The sequence below is a fragment of the Mauremys mutica genome, chromosome 2, assembly GCF_020497125.1.
Source record: "Mauremys mutica isolate MM-2020 ecotype Southern chromosome 2, ASM2049712v1, whole genome shotgun sequence".
NCBI lineage: Eukaryota > Metazoa > Chordata > Testudines > Geoemydidae > Mauremys > Mauremys mutica.
This window is the reverse complement of record NC_059073.1, coordinates 103,738,688-103,764,272: the sequence shown is the minus strand read 5'-3', so window position 1 is coordinate 103,764,272 and position 25,585 is coordinate 103,738,688. Positions and strand designations below refer to the sequence as shown.

Below are 25,585 nucleotides of genomic sequence, written 5' to 3'. Positions count from 1 at the left end.
GGTTGCATTTAAGCTCTGAAAGAGAGGATAGCAAAGGAGAGGTTAGAGATGGTACAAACAGGAAGAGAAGGCAGATCCTCTGCAGGTGGAACAGCACCCTCTGCAAGAGGGAACACATTTACGTAAGAAATCACATCCCTGATGACAGCCTAGTCAAACCTGCAGGACAAACCTACTGCTAAGCAGGATCATGGGACTCAAATGGCTCTATAAGAAAGCAAGTCTGATGATGTATTGGGTAAATATGCATGAAAAGATCAGAATTAGTCTATACCTGTTTTAGCATCTGTCTCCAATGCAGTTCCGGTCTGTGGATATTAGCCTTTTAAGGTTTTTGACTTGTTTTCAGAGAGATGGGAAAGGCCTAGCAGGCCATCCAGTCTATCTGCCTGCCTAAACTGTTAGCATGTCCCCTTTTAGCCATCAGTTAGCCAAGCTATATGTACTTAACTCTTTTAATCTTTCTTCTTAAGTCCTTTCCTCCAGCCTTCTAATTATTTTGTTGTGGTTCTCTGAACTCCCTCCAGATTGTCAGTATTTTCCTAGTAGACTGTTGTCTGGTACTGTGTACAATATTCCATGTACAGTAACTAGAGTGATGTAGACAAGGATAGTTGTGCCATCCTGTCCCAAGATGTGATGCATCTGTGTTTGCAGCCCAAAATTGCCTTCACTTTTTTGCTGCCATATCCCATTCTATTATTATCTACTTAGGGGATTACAATGTGCCCACCACCATGATATCTAAATGTTGGGGTAATGCGTTAAGCAACATTACTAACGTGTCTCATGCAGCACCTTCTGCCCAGGGGAAAAATATTTTTTGTGCTTGTTATCAGATGCTGTTATTTGTGAAGGCTAGGCTGAAGAAATGTGTATTACAAACTCATATCAATTTGGGGTCCACTATTACATCTACCTTTTTCAGCATCAGTGCTTTCCAGATTTGTCCCTTCCACTGGCCATCTGGTTTTTGGGTAATTTTCCCTTGTATGTCTTAGCTTGCATTTTTTTCTGAGATGAATCTCATTTTATTAATTTCAGCCAATGTTTTTATTCTCTCTCAGTCCATTGCTTTATTTCCCTGTTTGCATTGGTTTTTACAACTCCTCCAAATTTTAAAACAATTTACTGAGGGTTGTGGTGGATTCTCCATCACTTCCAGTTTTTAAACCCAATATTGGATGTTTTCCTAAAAGATCTACTCTCGGAATTAATATGGTGAAGTTCTATGGCCTGTGTTATACAACAGGTCAGACTAGATGATCACAGTGGTCCCTTCTGGCTTTGGAAATTAAGAATCTATGAAAAAAAAATGGATGTAACCTGAAATTTTAAGTTAACGTGTTGTTTAGTTCCACTTCTGGATACTTGGCCTTTTATCATTATCATTTGTCTTCAGCCAAATTTCAAATTATATGATAGTGTTCATATCCAAGTGAGACTCTATCAGATGTTTTACTAAAATCTAAATACATTACATTTACCTCTTTTCCTTCATCCCCAAATTTTGAAATGCTATCCGAAAAAGCAGTCAAATTTATCTAACTAGTTCAGTTCTTTAGAAACACATGCTTCATATTGATCGTGGGTTCATTATCTTCAGAGTTTTAGCCTGGTTTCGGAGGCTTTTCCTCATTTTACAAGAAACCCTATGAGTTAAAACAGATGTACAACCCATTCTGAATTTTGGTTTGGTGGGGGGCAGAGTTAGGGAGGGAATAAGGGGTGTGTGTGTGTGTGTGATTTCCATCTACTTGTGTAGGATGCATAATGGAGCACAGGCAATGGCAATTATAAATGATATATTCCTGGAGAACCATTCTAATCCCAGAGTGTTCTTATATTGCTAGACCTTGAATTCCCATAAAGATAAGTGTTTCATGCATTCCTGCCTTACTCTCCAGTGGTCTGTGATGTCATCAATATTTAAAATTATGCCTAAGCTGAGGGCGTGAGATAATATCCGCAGCCACCTACCAGCTGCTCCATACAGAATCCTTCCTCTCCGGTTGCTGGCCAGCTAACAATGACAGACAAAACGTAGCACTGGTGTGATGCTTGGTAGTGCAAAAAGTCCTATGCAGATGGGATAGTTTAAGTTTGACTAAGAAAGAATGACTTAAGATAAAAAAATGAGAGAGAGGTTGATGGAGGGAGAAAAGAAAACGAAGGACTGCTATGCCAAGAAATGTTTCTATGGCAAATGGGAAATATAGTCCCTCAGGATCATCCCAAAGGCATCCCATTCATGGCTTTTTGCTTTGACCAGGCCATAATAAAATCTCAAACATTTCTTGTGACAGTTATGCCTGTGTTGCACTGACTAAAGTAATATTTTATACCAGTGATTTAAGGAGATAGTTAGTATCCTGTTTCAGTTGGGGTGGAGGCTGGGGAGCAGGCAAAAATATTAAATTTTTGTTTTACAGCTGTTACTAGATCAAATACTGTCTTCTATATACCCATGTACAGAGGAAGAATAGGCCATGACTCACTTCTGATTGGTTACGTGTGTTTGCAGGGTTGCAGTTTAATCTGAATATTAGTAGCCGAAGAGCCGGTGAGAAGTAGTCTGGGGATTAGAACAATGTCACAGCTGTGTTTTGCTTCACACTGACCTGAAGTACCGGTATCATTTGGACCTACATGTGAATAATGGCAAAACATTGTCTATATATGGCATAGATTTTGGCTTATGGCTTATGGAAATGCTCCTGAACCAACCTGTTAAAATTGCTGCTGGTATTTTGCCTAAAGTATCCATCCATCCTGCATATTGAGGACATCCCTTATGCGGTGTGGAATCTCAGTTAAATTGTATCCAAAAAGAAGGTACAAAGACCAGTTAAATGCAGTGCTTTGTACTCATCTTGAAAAGGATCATACATCATAAAGCAGTGTGGGCTGGCATGCCTTGTTTTACCTCTGCATAATAAACCCCTGGAACTCATTGCCACAACATATTATCGAGGCCAAGAGCTTAGCAGCATTTTAAAAAAAATGTAGACAGTTATATGAATAACAACATTCACAGTTTTATTAGTTAGGGTTAAAATGGATGAGCGATATGAATCCTCCTGCTTCCAGGCACAGACCAACCTCTAGCTGTCTGGGATCAGGAAGCAATTTGACCAATGGGTAGAGTATTCTGTAATCGTCCATTATGGGGTTTTTTTGCATCTTCTTCTTAAGCTGCTTTTACCAGTCAATGCCAGAGAGAGGATTCTGGATCAGACGAGCCACGATTATGATGTGATATGCCAGTTACTAGGGTCCTAAAAATAAGCTTTGTCCTGGATTTTTCATAGTTATACTTTATTTTCAGGCTTAAAAAATAATCAGACTCCTCCTTTCTGGTTCTCTCTCTCATAAACACACACACACCTTTTCTTTTTCTGTATCTCCTTTTGTGGTCTTTTTGCTCCTCGCCTGTGCACTTTCCTGATCACCTCTCCCATGACAATGCCGAATAAGCAGGCCTGCTCTGATTGCCAGTGATTGATGGCAAGAGTGGCTTCCTGGAGTACTGAAATTTTCATGTCAAGCAAAGTGCCGCCTTCTGAATGGGATGTATTCAAAGGCTGGTGAACACTGAACTGTGGGTCCAGCTGAGCTGACCTAGTTTGCAGGATTTTAGAGACATCTTGTGAGTTAGTGGGATTCTTTTAGCGAAAACATGAATAATTGGAATGTTTAGGAGAAGCTCTTCAGTGGTGTTGTGGAGCTATGACCCTTTACAGCAGCTGAGGAGCTACCCCTCGGAGTCTTCTCTTTACCTACTGGTGTACCATACTATATGCCAAAGAACACTTCCCACCCGAGGTGTTGACCTAGTTAGTGTGTAAATGATTTAATGTATTTCTTCATTCTGCGCTGCATTTCTCACCCAGGCAATCCTCTTTCCCTGGTAGCTAAGCTGCACTAGTGTGGATAGAAAGATCAACAGCCTACTCCAGAGCTCCCATCCCTGTGTCTGTACCATTTGTTGTTAGGTGGTTTGGAAGAGCTATCTTTTCCTCTTGTTCCCAGGCTCCTTATGGTTTCCCAAGTCCAGTCCTACATTGAGTATATCACTACTCCAATGCTAGTTCAACTCCATAACCTTTGCTGGCATAACCAGTTGTGCCAAAGTGAGATCAAATCCAAGAAGTCTCAGACGAGCACAGAGCTTTGCAGTAGTAATGGGCTTCTATCCCATGTGTCCATTTAGCATCCTAATCCATTTCAGATTCAGTGGCAGCCAGTGTTTCCCAACTCCACAGTCCCATTGAGCAACAGTTCCACAGTTTGTCTTTCTTACTGTATGTTGCGCTCAACTTCTCCATTAGGCTGGTGCAGTCTCTATTGATTATCGCTACAATTGAATGTTTTATTATTTACTTTAATTTATTATTTAGCATGTTGGTCAAAGGACCTCACTATTGGAAGCCTAAGATCTAGTTCACAAATATTTGACAGATGTGCTTTGAAAATAACACAGATGTGCAATGTCAAATTACATTCCTGCAGCAGTGTCTTTGTTTCAAAGTATACATTTAGCTGGTTGTGTTGTTCATGTGCTTTCAGAAGGCCTTCCTCCCTGTAACACAGGAAAAACAAGTTTTTTTTCCAGACTTTATTCCTTTGAGAATTTGAAAGAAAAATGATCTTAATAGAGTGAGCATTCAACCTTTATAAGACTGCAAATCTATGGGTTATTTTTAACCTAATTACACTGAATTAACAAAAGCTTAAGACTTTTTGCCTGAATTAAAGCTGGGGCTAAATAGACTTTATTTGCAGTGAAACTTCAGCCTAAAACATACTTTTTACTTGTGCAAGTTTAGAATAATGCCTATGGCGCCAATGTTATATTAAACAACAGTGCTTGATTTTCTAAAACATTGGCTTTTATGAGTTGATGTGAGAGGATGTGCAACTATAGAACTGCTCACTCATTCCCCATCTTCACTACTCCCCCAGTTATGGTGATCACTTTGGATTGTTGACATTTTAGATGGAACATGGTCCCCTTACACTTGCCTAACAGTGGCTCATTAACTCCATGTTAATTGAAACTGAAAGTTTGTCAGATGACTCAATTCTGTTACATGTTAAATGGATTCAGTGAAGTAAGCATTACTGCTGTGATGAAAACCTCTGTGGAATTGATTGTGAACTGATCTGGAGGGATTCAAAGACTTTATCAGTAGCTCTTAAAGATAAGCATTTTGAGAACTATTGGAGTTTAGGAACATTCTAAGTAATCTAAATCGTACTGTTTTTCCCCTGAACTTCTATAAAATCTACCAACTATGTTCCATTTCTGAACCATATCTTAGATAAAATATTACTTTCGTTGCATGTCTGAGGATGGGAGGAAGGATGGAATAAAGGAAAGAGAAAATTGGAAATTCTGTTTTAGTTAGGTATTCTAGGCATCCATACCAATCAGAAAATTCAGCAATCACAAGCATACCTAAAATTCAACACAAACATAAAACTATGTTAAAATAAAGTTGCATTTGCTTTTAAACTAACAAAAACCAGGAAATTCAGAATTTAGGCTGTCTTTACCTCATTCTATTATACCTGGGTATTGCAAAGGTCTCTGTTAAGAGAAGGATTTATGGTATATGCCATATGTGCTGCAGTACTTATATAAGACCTTTATATGCTAGGTTTCAGTTTGGAGACAGTTTTTATGGCTGAGTTATAAACCCTTTGAAAATAGAGGCTTGTAATGGAAACAGTGACAGACCTTTAACTAGTTCAGGCTTATCTGGCTCCATTATCTTTATTTTTGTTAAAGCATTAAATGGCTGCATATTTGTTTATCTTTCTCTCACTCTCTGAATTTTAACAAGTTTGGATTATCAAATTGTTCTTCCTTTTAAAATGTCATGAACATGCATCATTAGATAGTTTATCCAAACTTCAGAGTGGTGCCTTCAAAGTAAATTGAGCTATTGTGTCTTATTACAATGATTTTCTTGGTTTTATAATACATTTAGTTTATAGGACACTAATAACAGAATAACTTCCTAAAGTTTGCTCTCCCCGCCCCCACCTCTCTCTGTCTCTCTGTGTCTGTGTATCTTATTTTAATCTTGAATTTGATTTCTTGATTTTGACATAAGTTGGTAATTTTGTTTTTTGATTGTCCTGTTCAGGTAAAAAGCCATACCACTGCAGTTTTTCTGAAGAGGGGGCACCAATGGTAACATCTCAGGTAGAAGAGCTTCCTAAATTTGGAAGTGACAATGCCAGAGAAAAAGATGCCAATGAATCTAAACCAGAACTATCAACTTTGGTATCTACCCTGGAAAACAATATCAAACGGCCCTTTCCAAAGTATGAAGCTCAGAGAAATTCTTCAGACTTAAAGATGCCAGTGTTTCAACCTAGACAAGAGCTTCCCTGCTCCAGTAGTACTGCTGACTTTGCTTCGGGAGTGGGCCAGACATCTTTAGATGCGGTAGTGGACTTGAAAACCTCATTGGAAAAGCAGGCTAGTCAGCCTAAAGAAAATTTCTCAGACTTGTGCAGGGAGTACCCTGTTCTCGAAAAAGGGAGAGAGGCACAAGATATGGCTCCACTAGATTTAAGTGAAAAATCAACGAGGGCTGATTCATGCAATAAGGGTTTTACCTCATCTTTGCAGGCTGATTTGATTGTCCACCCATGTCCTTACTGCAACCATAAGACCTATTACCCTGAAGTCCTGTGGATGCACAAAAAAATTTGGCACAAAGTCAGCTGTAACTCGATGGCTCCACCATGGATTCAACAAAATGGATTCAAGAGTATAAAAAACAACTTGGTTTTTCTGGCAAGAAGTGGACGCACTGGTCCTCCTCCATCCCTTGGTGGTAAAGAATGCCCACCTTTGCCTGTTGCCAGATTTACACGCACTCAAGTACCAAATGCGTTGCCAGGATCTAAAAGCAATTCTTCCCCTGTTGGGATGACTACAAAGCCTGGTAGTATGCATCAGTCTAAGGACAGCCATTCGTTTGGCCACTGCGGTCCACGGTCATCGGGTCTTGATGGGTACAGGCAGCCCAAATCAAACCATACCCAGGAGCAGCACAGCATAGCAGCACAACAGCCTCAACTTAAAGCTAAATATGAAGTAAACTCCAAACTGATGCAAGCGGGAAGCTTTAGTAGAAGCCTAACACCCACCCAGACAGTCGTCTCAAGGCCCACCTCACAGCCTGCCAACAGTAAACAGGTGGAGAAGTATATGATTCCCCAAGGAAGTGCTGGTTTTCACTCTTCAAGTAAGCATTGTGCATCTGACCCCATAAAAGCCAAATTCAACCCACTGCCTCAGTATCACCCTCTGTGTAAAACTGAGCAGTACAGTAAACATGATGATCCGTCAGTGCCTCAACGGGAATCTCACACCAAGACAGGGAATGAGATGAGGACATTGGCAAACTGCACAACAGGAGCAAGAGCGAGTCCACTAATGCAGCCTCAGCCTAGCACAGCAGGAGCTTCTCCAGCTTTACACTCCATCAAACAAGAACCAGCATCAGAGGGGCACGAGAAACGTTTGGACATTTTTTTTAAGACCTACATTCCAAAGGACCTTGCTTCGTTGTACCAAACCTGGGGTGCCAATAGCCCTGTGCTGGATCATGCAGGTAAGGCTTCTACACGCTTTTTGTTTTGGTTAATTATATTGTTTTCCCATTTTGTCCTTCAGGTTACGTCTACGCTATGAGCTTAGGGTTGTGATGCTAGCTCTCATCTAAAAATAGTAGTGTAGCTGCTGTAGAACAGGCAGTGGCAGTGATGGCACATGCTAGTGGGCCTGATTACATGCCCTGGTGGTTCAGGCAGGTTTGTACTGGAGTAGCTAGCATGGTGCTGCCACTGCACTGCAGCTGCACTACTGTTTATAGTTGTGCTAGCTCAATGAGAGCTATCACGAGAATGTGTACACAAGTTGGGAATCACTCCTCGCTCGTAGTGTACATGTAGACATAATTGATAACTCTGTTACTCAGAATATTAGCAATGTTGAGTGGGTTTGAGTAGATTTCCTCGTGTACAGTAGGATGGTAGATTCTCCTTCCACACACTGTGTGACATTTCTATCACAGGTGAAATGTATTTGTTTCATCGTAGAGTGTTACCAGTCCTTTGTCCCGCTGCTTCACGTAGGCTAGAGTTACACAGATGTTCTGTCACACTAAGATCCTAGTGATCCACTGGTCCTGGCACAGATCATAACTTTTTCACTTTGGGCAAAATAAACATCCTCTAGGGCTTAATTCCTGATGCTGTTTTGGCTATCTTGTTCAGTTTCCTCTCCACACAGTTTTTCCAGGAACAGATAGACATACTTGCACATCTTTCTAAACAAAGAATCCTAAGATCTTCATTGTCCATATCTTTCAAAAGAAGACAGTCACTTGGAAAATATTACTATCTTGGGCTGTTTGTATGTGTCTAATTTTACAAAAATGTATCTGTAAATTTACTTTGACAGGAAGAGCATATGTGTAAATAGCCAATTTAAAGTTCAGAGGCTAATTTGTTTTAATGTAGTTTTACAAGCAGCATTAAAAAAAGTACCGTGAATTTCCTTCCATCTGTTTCTACCCTTCCCCACCCCTCCAAAAAAACCACCTATTTTGTTTTGAAACTAATCACCACCGTCTCTCTCTGACTTCCTGCCAGATTTTGCTTGTGTCTGTGGAAAATGAAGATTTACTTTTAGGGAGGAAAAAACCCTGGGAGCAAACATTTTTTTAATAAATTTTAAGATTTTTTTTTTCACTTTTCTTTCAGTAGGATCTGTGCAACATGAATCTTTCTAAAATGAATTTAACTGAAACAGAACCCCCTTTGTCAGATCTTTACTATAGGAGCTCAAGATTTTCACTCACGGAGCTGAAAGGAGCTGGGCACATCATCTGTTAGGGGAGGAAGTAGCGTAATGCTTTCTGTTTTGTCAGGTTAGAGTTGCTAGATTTAAAAAATGTAAAACCAGGACAGTTGTAGCTAGGGAAGAGGACTGCATAGAGACAGTTTTGGTGGAATGCCTGGAAGGTGTGTACATGATGATTTTAGCAGTCATGGTGTGGCTGGGGAAAGAAGACCCATACTGCTGGGTTACAGGCTTGCTGGGAGGTTTTTTGGGAGGCAGGATGGCAACATGAGTCTGCTCAAGACATGGTCCTAGACATGCACATTTTGACCAGCCTCTTGTCTGTTTTGCTTAATCAATTGGTAATTAATCGTACTAGCTCTCTTCATAAAACGCTTTGAGATCTATGTATGAAAAGTGCTAGATTAAGAGCTTGGTGGTGTTCTTCTTGACTGGCTGATGTTTCCTTCAGTTGGCCCCAGAGTGTAAAAAGGTTTACAAAAGCTGGCACTAAGCACCTGCTCTTGTAAAGCAGGAGGGGAACAGGGACATTCCCCGTTTCTAGGAACACATTGTCACAGTAGCTTGTTTGTGTGTCATCTATGCTCAATTTGTTGGTTAACTACAGGCTATTTTTCATTTGGCCCTCTCTGCTCATAGGGACATTTTCTAAAAAATTTCCACTGCTACTAATGCCAGTTCAGCTCTGCTAATGTTAGCAACTTTGGGTACCTTACCTCCTTATTTAACATCAAGTCATGTAAGACTGCCAGGAATGACACAATAAGCTCCCTCCCAACTATGCTCGCCAAGATGGAGAGGAACATGAGGAGCACCATGAACCTGACATTAATGACTGCAGAAACCAGATGAGGCACAAAAAATATTGGGGCAGAGCCAGGCAGAGGAGGAGTTCTATAGGAAGGATTTACTTGCCGATCTACTTTTTTTTAAAGTAGGATTTTACTGTGTAAATACTGCTTTAGGGGGAGATTTTCAAAGGCACATATGGAAGTTAGGTGTAGTTTGTCTTTCAATGAGAGTTGGTTGCCTAGCTCCCATTTGTGCCTTTGAAATCTCTTCCTTAACCTAGAAATGTTTGTAATGGCCAAGTTTTAGAATTTTGTGGCCTGGTTTTCTTGTATGTGGCCTTTGAACAGCTTTCTTAAGCTCATTCTATATAGAATTTGCAGGTCAATGAATGAATGAATGAATGAATTGGCATGGCACTGTATATTTTTCAGAGGACTAAAGGTAAAACTGCTGCACATGAAAGGGACAGAATTTCACCTGTTAGAATAACGTAGCAAAGCCCAACTCAACTGTTCCCTCAATTACATGCAGTCAGTCCCAACCGAGGACAGAATTATCCCAGTGAGTCTTTATTATGCATTACACAAACAAGGCTTCAATTCGCCAAGAGAGATTGTGTTACCAGTATGAAGAATTTAGGGATATTCTGCCAATTACATAGGTTGTTCCTAAGCCTCTTAATTCTGGATATTTAGTACAGTACCTCATGCAATAGATCAGCTTTGATCACAATAGAATATTCCATTTCAGGCATTTTGGTGTGTGTTGGAGCATGTTTGTAGCTGGATCATGTTTGTAGCCTTTGCTTTTATATTTTAAATTGGCTGTATCTGCTTACATGAGACTCGTGCTCAGTTCTGTTTTCTGCTAGTAGTCTGGTGTTCCTTCGATTCTTTGGAGATAAGAGTTGAAAGTACTCCTGTGGTACTAGTATTAGACATTAGGGCTTTTGCATCAAGGCCTAGATAGTTTGATTACTGCTTAAGGAGAAGAGGGGTGGTTGTTTTTATTTAAGTTTGGTAGAGGTTATTTTTCTTTTTTATTCATAGGGTTATTTACAACTATCATGGTACTAGGGAGGACATATTACAGCAGCAGGTGCACCCTTTCCCTTGGGATTCCCCTGAGACCAGCTCTGAGTGCTGGTTTCACAGGAGCTCCCATGAAAATAGCCACTTTCATTTGCATCACTTAATTTCCAAACACCTGTGGTCATCTACCCCCCTCTTATTCAAGTATAGTTTATCCTGAGAGATGATCTCACAGAGGCAGTATGTTGTGACAATGGTGTCCATCAAGACAAAGCGTTAAAATACCAAAAGCTTATGATCTCTCTCTTAAAGAAATCAAACAATGACAAAAATATGTGGAAGTAATCTGGTTCTTCCATCTTTTTTTAAATAATAGCCAGAAAGCAAACCGGAAGGAGTAGAGAGAGATGCTAAATGAATTTTTAGGGTACGTATTCATGTACAGTAAGCTAGCTGGCAGAGTTCACACTGTGTAAGGAAAAAAATACTGCAATGGACCCTCTCTTCTAGAAGTGTCATGTTCAATAGGCAAATCACTATTTGTGCTTAAAGCAGTTTAAGCTCTAGAATCTTAGCACATAGCAGTTAGCCATCATTTAAAATGTTTTCACATATGATCTTCATTATGAGGTGAACTGATGTTTTCTCCCCTTACTAAAATGTAAACATTTCTGGGCTGGTTTCCACAGCTGGTTAGCTAAATATTATTTGTATGCAGCTAGACATGTTTAAAAAACAAAACAAAAAAACCTACCTGTTCTGGTGCTGAGGTTGGCTAAAGCTTTAAGGCAGAGATATGGAGCAAAGATGTGGCTAGAAATATTGAACCCAAAATAAATGTTGTCACTAGCTATGTGAGTGCACAATATAGAAGATCTGACCCTGAAGTCCTTACTCTGGCAAAATTCCTGATTTCCTCAATAGATTGATTGAAACAGGACTTTTTACTCAATCAAGATTCCTAAGATTGGGCCCAGAATGGTTAGCCAAAAGAATTTCAGGTCCTGCATTAAAACCCATTAACATCAGCGTGAGTCTTTCCATTGTTTTCAGAAGGCTTTGGATTAGGCCTTAGTTTCTGAAGTGGCCAGGATAATAGACTGTAAGGCTGGACAGGACCATTAGGATCATCTGTATCATACCCTAATGAGTGACTCCCATTGATTTTAACATGAGTGGCATGTGTGGATTGTTGAGAAAATAAACCTAAATTGTTCTTCCTTGCTGTGACTGTAGTTGTTGTTGGTTATTCTACAATAACACTTAGAGAGACCCCAACCAAGATCAGGGGCCTATTGTCCTAGGCATCAGAAGAGCCCATTCCTGTCCCAGAGAGCTTACAGTCTGACTAGAGGAAACACGCAAAGGCTGAGAGAAAAGATGTATAGTTATCTGCTTTTTACTAGTGGAGGATTGGGACACTGAGAAATTTAACATCTCCCTCAAAGCCACATAAGAAATCAGTGGCCAAACTGGGAATTGAACCAAGTCTTCTGAGTCCCAGTCCAGTGTCTTAACCATGAGATTGTCCTTCCTCTATATGAGATGTATTTTGACTTAGTCCCAAAATGGATGGTTTAGAGATAACAGCACTGATTTCATGGGAAACCATATCAGGGTCCCTTAAAGCACTGCTTTTAGCTTTGGTCTCTGGATTGCAGCCGTAGTTACTTCTGTATTGTTGGGGACAGATGCTAATAGGGTTTTTATAGTCTGTTAGCTAGAAACTAGAAAATCTGCTAGAAAATCTGCTTTAATCTTTCATAGATCATGGGGAAAGTCCTGTTCACTTTACTGAAATGAAACTCCCAGGGAATCAGTGGGAGTTTTGCCTAATCCTAATCGTAAAACTTAATGCTGCTCATCTTTACTCACACAGAACTTCCACTACTGATTCTCTGGGAGTTTCATGTGAGTAATGGTGAGCAGGATTAGGCTTTGCTAAACCAGTGTGGTTCTGTATTCTCTCCCTAGAAGTGATGTGTTGGAAAGGAACATATTTGGGGGTGCTGTAATGAAGTACTGGTACAGCAGGTCTTTTGAACTAATTTTATAATGAGCCAATTATTATTAGTTATCATTTACATGGTAAAACTGGAGGCCTCAACCAGGCTGTACAAAGAGTGAATGACAGCCTGGTCCCTAATCTTCTTTGCCCTTTTTTTTGGTGGGCATTACACCAACCGTTATACATTTTGGACATATCACCGTTTCTTGCTATAATTGATTTAAAAGTGTAATTGTGCTTTTTTAAACAATTGTCACTTTTTTGTTAGAATTTTTACTTTTTTTTTCTGTGCATTGGTCAATTTAAAAAAAAAAAAAGAGCTGAACCTTCACTGACAAACCCTTGAGAATTTGCTTTAAAAGCCCAGGCATTCCACTGGTAAATTAAACATCAATTCTTCCCTTTTGAGGAGGGCTTCTTACCAAAATAGAAAAGATGTTCAAACATTTTAAAGAAATGCCCAATAAAAGTCAAATGTGTCTTTTTTGATCAGCAGCAAAAAGACAAAGACCAGCCCTTTAAGTCAGATACTGTAAACTGACCTTTGGAAAAAAAGGAGAGGTTTGAGTAGTTTTCCACAAATGCTAATGGCCTAGAAAACATGTTTACCAAGGGCTGGTAGAAGGCTGCTGTGTCGCTACTAGCTCAAAATGTCCGGAATGACACTTTCATTCACAGATGTCTTTCGTCTGTGCCTCAGAGGTCTGAGGTCAAAGCAGCACCGGCAGGCAGGTAAGCAGGGGCTAAAGGTTTGATCAGTCTGTGATGGCTCCACTCACTCTGTATTTGTCTCCAAGGTATTGCAGCCCGGGGGGGACATTCGGGCTCTGGTTCTGCTCACTTCCTATTATCCATGTGACTTGTCTCCGCCACGCTGGAGTCACTTTGATTTGCCTGATGTACTGCTTGACAAAGCTGGGTGATGGCTGAAAAGTGGATCCAGCTGCTCTGAAAAGCGCACACCTGACATGCCAGTCCTGGTGCGGGCACATCATGGGGAGCATTTTTTAATTCAATGTAATTTATGCATTCTTGCAGTCCTGTGTGTGCCTGGCCTGTCAGCCAGTGCCTAGATGAAGGCTGACAGTTGTCATCCAGGGCCTGAAGGTAGCCTCACATAATGACACATTAGACATACTAATGATGTTTTCTTCTGGCATAATGTTTTCTTCTCAACTTTCCGCTCCCCCTCCCTTTCTTCTCCCTCCTATCTACCACAGGGATGCTTAGGACACAAACACGCCAAGGAGACTATGTCTGCATAGAATGTGGAAAATGCTTTAACCAGCACAGTCACTTCCGGACTCATATGAGGTCCCACACAGGTATCTTTTCTCACCAGTTTTTCTTTTTTTTTTGTTTGTTTTTTAACCCAACTGACAGAATGTTGAATTTAGTTTTACCTCCCATACTAACCTAAATAATTTAAATATTTTCCAATATGCAGTACCCTAGGTTTTGATTTTGATTGGTATTGCTCTTGTTCTCTACATGTTCCATACCTGACATTCCTCCCCCCCCACTCCATTAAATTGCAGTGCATTTGAAATAAGCCTGTTTGCAAATGCTTTATTTTAATTAGAGAGTAGGATACTCAGAAATGAATATGCTAATGAATTCTGTTGCCACCAGCACAAATTGAAATCAGAGTAGCCCCTTTCAGCAGAACATAAGGCTTTGTTTTCTTTCATCATTGCTATTAACTGGAACAGTTTTGTATGAAAACAGATCCTCCTCAGACTGGCCAGTTATAAACTCTAAAATCCCTGTCAGCCATTTTTACCCTAGAATGATCTACTGTTGAGAACGTAGCCCGCTAAAGCTACCAGTGTCAAGATACCTCATAAGCATTACATGAGACAGTGAGACTAGCGGGTTCTCTTTGAGAAGTGTGAATGATGCATACATAAGCCAGTCTGATGCAAAATGACAGAGGCCAAATGGTAAGTAATGCAAGAAGAGGGTCCCTCTGCACATACACTGATAATTAATGTTGTCAGTGATTGCTTTCTTCAGCACCGAAGTCTGAATTAAAAAGGGCAGTGCCCCTAGGCTGCCATTAGCACACTCTCTTACAGTAAGTGTTACGGTAAATTGGTATTTTCCGGCCACAGGCTAGTAGCTGGTGTCTTTTTTTGAATGTGGTTAATCTGTAATGGTCTCAAATAATGTACACACACTAACGAAGCTTGAATGTTCATCTGTTAACAAGCCCCCTTGTTCCCACAGTGGTATTTGAGTCTAATGGACTCCGAGGTACTGAAGTTCACACCACCTCCGCAGATGCCCCAAAACAAGTATGTTTTACAATTAATTGTGTGTTTGGGTTTTAATGTGGTAGCTGGGAAAAAGTTGCACAGTGATACTCATCAGTAAAGCACTGACTGTTTTATAACAAATATGTAAATAATAACAGCGTTGCTTTGATTTTTAGATCCTAAACTTTTTTAGCATTTTACCAAAGACTGTTACATATAGAAGACAGTTAATTGTGGGTCAGATAGTTAATGCGTAGGTAAAGATGTTAACAGTGTATTGGGGGGGGGTGGGAAGGGTAATTGTATAATGCACAAAATGGTATATAAGTGTCAGATCATATTTTAAGACTCGCTAGAGAGAGAGAGAGATTTGCTTTTACACCTAAAAAGTTACCCACTGCAAGAACACAAATAACATTTGGTCTGTGTTTTTCTGAAGAGTATTCCTATCGTGATATCCTGTAGCTGATACCTTTGAAAGGCTCTTACCTTTCAGTTTCTGTGGACTCTGTGTGATGGTGTGCTTTCCTGTTTCTAATGTACAGTGTTTCCTGTCTTGACAAATACTTTTCAGTTCTCTGAATTGGGCTTTTTATGTATTAAAATAAAACAAGCCACTTCATCTACCCACGCCCTTCTTCAGCCTTGGCAAATGGGCTGTGGGCTTCATCTTCTTATAAGCAGTTCTCACTCAAATTTCTATCGTGAATGATGGCTTTTTACCTTTTTTCTCCCTATTTTCAGTTTTTTTTTATTGCCACAATATTCTAGTCCTTCCCTTCCCACCAAGCCCCTGAAAACAGTGTGGGCCAAATTTAGCTTTGGGGTAAATGGGTACAATTCCATACCAGCTCTGAATGTAGACCTTTATTACATTTAAGGACCTAATCCAAAGTGTCATTAGAGTCAATGATCCAAAACCATCCCCACAAGAAGTCATATCGGAAACCACAGCTTCATGCAGTTCATATGGACTTCATGAGGACTCTTAATAGTCTCCTCCATTGTGTTGGCCTATGAGGTAAAAAGGCTGGAGGTAGTCTGGAAGCCCACTCACTGTCACAGCAGTGTGGTGTGCCACCATCAGTCCACTGGGATAGCCAAGGCCATCTCTATAAAAAAACTTTCTTTTAGTGCTAAACCAACCCCAGGTCAGTAGCGACTCAAAGCTGCTATTACCTGATGACCACTCATTGCCCTGTGTGAAATGGGTTTGGTGCTCTCAGCCCATTTTTCAGTTTTCATATCACTTCAACAATCACCATAGTTGATCCTAACTGGTATCTTTGTTGGTAATCTCAGCAGAGGCACCAAGGATCGAATGGGTCATGGAGACTGAGCACTGTCCCCTTTAGAAGAGGTCTCTCCAGGTTATTGTGAGGTGGGCTGAATTGCTGCTACCCATGCTGGTCCTGTTCTGTGGATAAACTCAGGACTTCCCTCTCCAGGGCTGTCAACATGCCACCTTTTATCAAAAATAAATTCATATGAGGAACTTCATAAAAATAAGAAGCAACTTTGTTTAACGTCTCTATGAAAGGGTTTTGTCAACTACAACAAGACCCATCACTAGAAACATAAACACGAATCCATGTATGTCCTTGAATTTATTTTTAGCCTCATGACTGTAAAGTATCTTCCTCTCACAAATCCTATTTTAGTAATTTAATGAATGTATGCCTTAGTGATTAAAAAAAAATCTCAGTGATTGTAATAAGATTCATACATTGTAGGGCTTTGAATTGAATCAGGAATCACTGACCTTTTAAAACTGAAATGCAACTCCTGTTCCACAAAGAAGATGCTTATTTTTTGTGAGAGGGGCAGGGGAAAGGGAACATAGTAACTGCAAGGGTATGCCATAATTAGAGAATTACATATTGAGATTGCAGATGAATTCAGTCCAAAAGTGTTCTGCTTACATCGAGGAGCCATTAAATTGGTAAAAAGGCATGACTCCTTGATAAAAGTATTTGACAGACGGTGAAACACTGTGTGGCTCAATGGGGGTCTTTGGTGAGCTCTCATAAATTTATTCACATAAATTTAGCAAACCTAAGCATCTTTAAAATGTGTGTGCTCTTGGATCTCTTTCGTCTCTTTACCTTTTCTGACTTGTCCCAGGCATAGATCAAAGATTTTGAAGGCAATGCTTTTTGAAAGAAAAAATAAGATTGCAACTGGAAGTCTATTTTAAAACACAGACAAATTGTAAAAAGGTCATTTCTAGGAGTAACAGCTTACTTGTCTTTGCAATCTCATGCTGTCCTGCAATTTATTGATTAATTTCTTCCATGGCACATTTAGTTCGCTATTGTAGTCTCAGTCAGTGTTGGTCTATCTTGGTTGTAGCAGATTGAGCTACAATATTTCTCTATGCAACAACTTCCACAGGATCGGGCAGAGGTGAGCTTCACCAATTTCTCAGTCTATTGCCATTCAGTCTCTCTTCCACAGAGGTTCCAGTATGTTCACCATCAGCCACAGATAGTTCTCTTCCTCTTCTTTGTCTCAATTATTCTTTAATTTCAGCCTTTGTTTCAGTTTGTCAGTCTTTGTCAATTAAAATGAAAATGTTCTGTCGTCTATTGTCTGTGTCCTCAGAATAAACAATGACTTTATACCCTCCCCCCCCCAATTTCACCTGTAAATCCCCGAGGTTTTAGAGAGTATAATTTAATTTCAACCTGTAACTCTGGGAGCTTTTAGAAGCTTAGACTGTATTGAGAACAATGCGTCCAGCACTCAGACAACACAATTATTTCCCAATTAAAATATTGTCACTCCACTGTTTTTTTTTAAATTGGAGATGGAGCTATTCTTAGAGAGTTTACAGTGTAGAGTCAATTCAACTTTCAGCGGTGCCATACACTTGCTCCCTGCAAAAACTAGTAACCATCACTTGCAATAGCTTTAGAATAAAGGTTTTTCACATTTTCACATTTCATATAATGTTGCCTCCTTACGGGTAAGAAATCTTCCCTTGAGCATTATTTAAAGTGGAAAAAATTAATTTTGGTGTAAGACTGTATACCACAGTTCCCCTGACCCTTCTGTATTCAAACAATGAAACTTTTGAAAAACTTCCCCTTATAAGAGAGAGCGAGAGCAGGTTCTGCCGTCCCAAATGTAGCAGTTTACAATAGTGTTACTATTATTTGGGGACGTCCTTGTAGAATAATTTAAAGCCAGCACTATCACGCATCTAAAATTGGTTGTCTAAAATTAGGCACCAGAATACATATTTGGGCACCTAATTTAAGGTGGTGAGCAACCAGTTTATTGGGAGCTGCAGCTGGTGACCACCTTCTGAAAATTAGGCTGCTTACTTAGGTTCCTTTATAAAGGCTATAGGCACCCAAGTTTGACAATTTTGGCCCTAGCCTATAACTTTATAAGGGTTTCTTGTGTCACCATCAATGAAGAAATATAACCAAATGAAATATAGGAAATAAATAGGTGGGTGCCTGAGTCATAATATTCTTTCTTGCTTCTATCTGCTTTTGCATGACCACCGTCTAAAAACAAATTGACATTTTCACCAAATACATTTCCTAAGTACCCTAGTATAGTTCCTAATCTTTTACGAAGGACAAAAAATACACACTACGTAACCTGTGTTAATACAGGCGGTGCAAAGTCATGCAGATTTGCTTGAAATGCTGCCATATTAAACGTTGAATATTCTTATAGATGCTAAATATCTGAATATATCCATAATTAAGATTGCATATTCCACAATGAATATGTATCACATTTGGAATACTCTAAATAGCATTCCAAAGACATGATTCAATAAGCATGAATTCTGGAAGCATACTCCAATCACATGATGGGTGCAAAATGAAGCCAGTTCCCTTTTGCAACAATCACTGTGACTGTCTGAATAGACAGATTTGTGTACCACCATGACTTTAAAGGTAATGTGTTTCATAAAGTGTCGAGCGATGGATTTCACGGGTAAAACTGGATCCTGTGGCATTGTACTCAAAGGCCAAAGTCTCAATGAATTCTATGGCACAGGAACATCCATAGTCTGCTTTAAAAATGGCATCAGTATTGATAGCAATTTCTGACACAGATACTGTTCATTTAACCCTTCCTGTTTCATTTTTAAAAACAACACATGATTATCTACCCTGTAGGTTTCACAGCCCATCTTTAGTTCTATGCTCAAATATTTTGTTTAAACAAAATACTCTAGAAAATTGTAAAGGACGAGTAGTTGCTCTCAGGAGGTGTGATTTGCAAGCTGGATGACAAGATCATGACTCCTCATCTAATTGGGATGATACGTGTAATTTAAAGCATCTTTACAGTACTTTAAGCATAGGCATTAAGTCCTCTGCTCAAGTATGCTGATTTGTACAACTGAAACAAACAGTTTTAAAAAGCTGCTGACCAGAAAAATATTTGCCATTGGAAATCTCTCTGTCCAGCTACTCCTATGGTGCTAGAACCCACTGGCTATCATACTTTGCAAATGACAGCAGTGTATATAGCTAGCACAGCTCTTGAAATCCTTTTAATTTAAAATACGTTACTAAAATTGGTTTTACAATGGAAGGCCATGCAACCTCAGTAAGAAGATGTAGCCATGGACCCTCATTATCTTCAGCATAGCTATATAACAAGTTTTCTGTAATGTTCGGTATCTATCCTCCATAAATGCAAATAATCAAACTTTTGAGGGATGACTGGATTGTTAGGACCAAGGGGGAAATGCAGCATTATGTTATTAGAGTTTGGGGGGGCGGGTTGGGGAGGGATTGCTGCTTTCTTTAGTGTGTTTTTATCTTTCTTGCTATACTACCTTACCTATCCTAGAGCACTCAGGACTTCTTTATTTTATACATTTCAGATTTTAATAATGGCAACTAAAAGTCCTGTTTATAACATTTTGCTCACACATGAAATGTCATGTCCCAGTTCCTTACTGAGTTTTTTTTAAGATCATGATTAATAGTTCATTTCACATTATTGCAAATGTTATTTTTAAATAGTTGTATTGGGAACAAGAATTCCATTAATCAAAATAATAGATAATGAACAAATAAATGGCAGCCTAATTTGTCTCATTCATGGATGTGGATTATAATGCAAATAATCCAGGAATCATGTAGGTTGCTGCTCTTGAATATGAGTATTATGCATATACTGTATGTCTTTTAGTTCACAAACATCACAGATGACTTATGTGAATGCAGCTCTTGTCCCAACTTTTTCCCACTTATCTGCAAACTGAAGGGAGGCAATCTTTCCAAACTGAAAGTTGTCACTGTGTTGCAATATTTTTCAGTAATTTAACACTGATTTATCCAAATATAGGTTCAAAAACCTGCAAGGTGCCATCATCTTGTAGCAGAACATGTGAAAGTCCTCACAAGGGAGATTTGGTGTGCAAACCAGTTTTGATTTGATAGCTTTATGTTTTGTCTATCTAAGACATCCTTCTCCTTTTCTTAAAAGGAGTTATTTTTTTCCACTAGTGAGAGACGAACCCACCATTTTAAATGGCAAAGTTCCTCCTTTGGAAGAAATAGTTCCATCTCCATATGTTAAAAAAATGCCAAATGTGCCACACACCAGCTGGGGCAGTGCCCACTTTAAGGGCCACATTTTTAGCAGCAGCTTTTAATATTCTGCTTGCAAAAACGTATTTGCATAATTGTATAGTTCTCAGTTTTTAGCAGATAAATCCATTAGTGGACCGCCATCTACCGAATTTGCATGTGCAAATGCAGGTGAGCAGGCACTTGTGTTTGAATATTTTTGCGGGCATAACGTCAAATGAAGCTGACTGAAAAGCACTGAGGTGCCCTAAACACTGTAGTGCTTACAGGGTGTGACAGTGCCTCCCTCTCCCCAATCTAGAGTGACTGCGTTTTCCTACAAGAGTTTGAAGTCTCCTTCCCCACCGTGAAGAAATAACATTTTGTGTGATCTCTGCTCATGTACTTTTTTGCTATTTCTCTTAGGATGGAAATTGTACACTCCCATTTTTACATTCACATTTGCTGAAGGCTGAAATTTCCTCTCCATGTAGGAAAATTTGACCCTTAGGAGTGGTCGTCTTCTTTAAACCTGTAATTAGGAGAATTCTGCTAACTTGGCCTGTTTGGAAGGGAATTGTCAGCCTCTCCCACCCACCACCACAGCTCTTGGTCCCCTCTGTAGTTTTATATCTTGTGGGAAGATGATAACCCCTTTCATGTTACTGTGCTACTGGTGGCACTCTATCTGTGGGTGGATTGCAGCTGGACCTTTAGGGCAAACCTTCCTCCCCAAGTACTGATTGGTTTAGCTGTGCTACAGAATTACCCCTAATTGCATCCTCAGGCCAGGGTCTTTTTTACAATTCTTACCCAGAGAAACTGGGGAAAGATGTGTCCCTCCCTCCCAGCACAAAGAATCCTCTCCCATGTTCCCCAGTGTATCTCTGGCTGGTTCAGTGCGAGATGTTTTAATGATAGTGCTTTCTCTTGGAATTGTGGCTCTGTCTCTCAGGCATGATGTAGCCGTGCAAAAATGTAAAACATCTTTCTTAGTTTACTGCAGGAAATTCAGCATCCAACTAAGGAAGTTTTATCACATCTCTCGTTCAGTTACTATTTCCTACATTTCAAATATACTGCAGCCTGTACAGCAGCTTTTTTTTTCTTTAATTTTGTTGCAAATCTTTCTGACTTACCCCAAACTTTGACTGGTAAATGTCATGAATCTCGGGCCAGCTTTAATTAGGAATTTTCTAAATCTATTAACAAAAGAGATACACTTAATACATTATGTCAACCAGAGCTGGGCTTTCTTTAGCTATTTCCAAGGCTGCCATAGGCACAGCTTGAAACTTGCTGGGATTTTCCATGGGTGTCGTATTTTATGTCGTGCTAATATAAAATGGTCTGTTTCACTTCATCAGGACTTTAGCTTAAGGTTAATGTATTTATGTAAGATTAATCTTGCCATGTTGTTTTAGTCATCAGGATTGTAAACTGCATTGTTCATACAGTGATTTCTGAATGCCATTTTAAAGCTTACCCTGGGACTCCCATTTATTCCCAATTTTATCTTGCAGGTCACTTGATTTTTTAGAATATCCCTTTCTGCTTTTCCAACATTGTAATTATTTATGAAAATTGGTAAAAATCCCTCACAGATTTGGACAGAGCTATGTTAAAGTTTTGCCTGTCTTTTCTCTCTCCTTCCGTGGCCCTCAAATTCCCCGTTGTTTTTTTTTAAAAACCTATTGTTCAGTTATAAATCCCTTTTTGTTACTGCAGTATTCTGCTTTTTGGAGTCCTTCCTCTCCCAGCCATTCTTAACCTTTTCTTAAGTGCTCCTTCAGTCACTATTATTTGCTATTCTAGTATGTCAAACAGTTTATAGGAGCCTGACATGCTTTGCTCTCACTGGAGATTATTAAAAAATAACTCTTTGTGATGTATTAGGTCAAAATTAATGTGCATAATGCTAAAAAATGTAGCTCAAATATGCATGATGGTTCTGAATAGGAGCAGAGATGTAGTGTTAATAGGAAGATTATACTTAGAAAACAAGAGGAAGGAATGAATTTTTCTCTGTCTTTTTTCTTGTAGGGGAGAGACCATTCCAATGCAGATATTGTCCATACAGTGCCTCTCAGAAAGGGAACCTAAAAACACATGTACAGTGTGTGCACCGGGTACCCTTTGACAACAGCCAGTACCCTGATCGACGATTCCAACAACCACAAAGTGATGATCCCAACAACCCTATAGAAGAACAGCTGGAAAACTTCCCTACAAGCCATCAAATCTCTGGAGTCACTGTGCTAGAGTGAAAACAGTGCTCTGCTAGAATGGAGATGCCTCTGCACTGTTAATCATTTTAAAATAAATGAAGATGCTACACAAGATATATATAAATTGACATACTAATCAGTCCCATGGTTCCTTATTTCCTTTATAATAAACAGTGGAGTTGGCAAGCACTGTGGCAGTGCAAGGCATCTATATTAATCAAGATAAGTTTGAGACACTGGAATAATTAAACTATATGTGATTTGGACAGCGTGAAGAATTTAAGTACTGTAACAAAAACCTCCCTGATGCTCAGAATGACTATTTGATACATTTGAAAAACAGCAGTGGATTTGGGGGCCGAACAAGTATTAATTAATGAAACTGCCACTGCTTGTCATGAGGAAAAATAAACTTTTAAAAAGGAGGACGGGGAGGGGGAAAGAGGTGGCATTTGGTGCTTTGGAGAGCAGTGCTTGATGAAGGACTAAAGAGGAGACCATCATTCTACAATGGTTTGTTTCATTACAGTTTGGGGACCACTTGCATTTCTAAATCTCTTGTTCTTGACTGCGCACCATTAATAGTATGTGAATATGGAAATTGAAACACTTCCACAGAAATGCTTATATTCTGCGTTGGAAAAGAAAAAGCTGGTTGAACACTAAGAAAAATAGGCTTTGGTGTTTTACTCTCAGGACCTTTTTTGTAACAGGGCTACTTTCTTTGACCTGATCACAAAGGAAGTCTGCACGTTTTAAAAAATTATTCAGCTGTTTAAAGCCGCTGATCTGTACGTTTTTAATAGAAAAGGAGTCGCTGAACAAGTTCAGGCTGACCTAGGCCCTTAGGGTACTGGACGCTCCTGTATTTTTGTTCAGCAAGCCAGTTACCCTTCCTTTCTGGGCTTGGTGACATTTTGAAAAGATGAGTAACTTCTTTTGTGGTGGCAGGTTAATGTTCATATAATGTGTCATGTCTTGTACTTGGTTATCACTGGTGGTGTTAGGAGGGAAAAAAGAGCTTTATATACCTCTTCTACAGTAACTCTTTTAAATGCAAGTTTTCAAGGTGGAGGTTGTGGCACATAGGTTGGTAAACCATGCAGTGTAAGCAATTAAAAATGTATTCCACAGATATAAATATTTTCTTTTCTCATTGCTGTGACACTGTGTGTGATGGTAATATTTCTGAGAGTTTCAGATTTTGCACATATAATTTTATGCATTATCAAAAGTTACTGCTGCCTTGAAAGAAAATGTTCTGTGAAATTTTTTGCAAAAGCTTTACTAGGTGTTTTTTTTTAATTGTAACATTTTGTAAAGGCAGGAAATGGATTAAAAAAAACTAGCATGCTAATTATATTTTTCAAAAAAAAGCAATAATTTTACATGTACAGAAATGATGCTAACCTTTAATACCGGCAAGAGCAACAGTTTACTTAATACAATAATGGAATAGTGCTGTTTTTGTAGTAAATGGGCTTCTGACACAGAGATTTGTTTAAAAAAACAAAACAAAAAACATAAAGCGTGATTTTTCTGTTCTAACCATTTTTTTTGTTTGCTTGGGGTTTTTTTTAGGGTTTTTTTTTATTTGTTTTGCTTTGTTTGTTTTTAAACCTAGTCAATAATTGGTTCTGGCTACTACTTGTTACTTGTTGTGAATTACTTGACAGTTCTTGTTACTTTGCAACACTTGCAAAAATGCAAATATAACTTTCATATGTAATTTTTTTTACTAATTTTTTTCTCATACTTTTACACCAGATGTATACCAGAATTCTCTGTAGTCCTGGTGTAGTTAGGAATGTCTGTGCAAATACTTATAAGTGACTGTCATTGACTGTTTTGTAAAGTTATTTTGAGGGAAGTCGCCAGACACATTCCACTGTGTGTACACACACAGACACATACACACAAAATTGCTGTGTGGATTAATGATCATCATTTTGGGGTTTGCACTAGCTTTTTTGGTTGCTTTCTTTGATGAAAGTAATGATGACAGTTCAGGAATGCACGAAAGCTAGTTGCTTATCTTATTTGTTTGTGTTTTAGTTATTAAAATCTCTTCTGTACCCAAAATGGCATAAAAGTGTAGTGTACATTTGTAATTTTTTTTATTTTTTCCTGTTTTGCAAGCTGATGTGGAAAATCATAATTAATATTTAGAGCAGATGTTGCTTTCTGGAACCTTTTTTCCAGAATACCTGACAGAGGCGAGGATAGTGCTGTCACTGCCATTACCGGGGTACTAATCAGCAAAGTTACAATCATAATTTAGCTACATGAAGAACAACAGTAAGGGAAATCAGTTTAAATAATTATATGCTTTGTATAGCACAGAAATGAGATTTTCACATAATTAAACAGGAAATGGGAGGAGTTGGTGAGAGAAAGCCAACCTCAAAGACCAGCCACTTTCAGATGTGAATCCTAGGCTTTCTTGTTCCTTCTTTATCATTGTATTGTATTGATTTTTTAATTCAGTTAGACCATAGTATTTAAAATGATTTGTGTTCCTTATTTATTTAGTTAATTGGTTTTGATCAGCTTTTTTAAACAGCATGATGATTTTTTAGCATGACACACTCCTGTAAGCCATCTTCTGACTGTTACAGACTTTCTACTACCTCTACCAATCTACTGTTTCCTCTCCTTAACAGGGTTTTACAGTGTTGCAGTCTAATGTAACTTAGCCAATAAAGGGTATGATTATCTATACTGCAGATTCTCAGTGTATCTGCCAGCCCTCTTTTTTTCTCTCTCTTTTTGCCTTTATTTTTCGTCATACTTAAAAAAGCAGGTGACAGAGAGATTCTCTGCCAC

General features: G+C 39.0%; 1 protein-coding gene across 4 annotated transcripts in view; it reads left to right on the top strand.

The window, feature by feature from the left end:
- The window catches only part of ZNF516 (zinc finger protein 516), a 133,503-nt gene extending 109,733 nt beyond the window's left edge, over positions 1 to 23,770 (top strand). For all 4 annotated transcript variants that reach the window (XM_045005971.1, XM_045005969.1, XM_045005972.1 and 1 more), the window contains 4 exons: positions 6,156 to 7,637; positions 13,942 to 14,046; positions 14,951 to 15,018; positions 22,575 to 23,770. In XM_045005971.1, coding sequence (XP_044861906.1) covers positions 6,156 to 7,637; positions 13,942 to 14,046; positions 14,951 to 15,018; positions 22,575 to 22,634 — 1,715 coding nt within the window. In that variant the 3' untranslated portion in view covers positions 22,635 to 23,770. The remainder of the gene's footprint in view (positions 1 to 6,155; positions 7,638 to 13,941; positions 14,047 to 14,950; positions 15,019 to 22,574) is intronic.
- Positions 23,771 to 25,585: the final 1,815 nt, after the last annotated feature.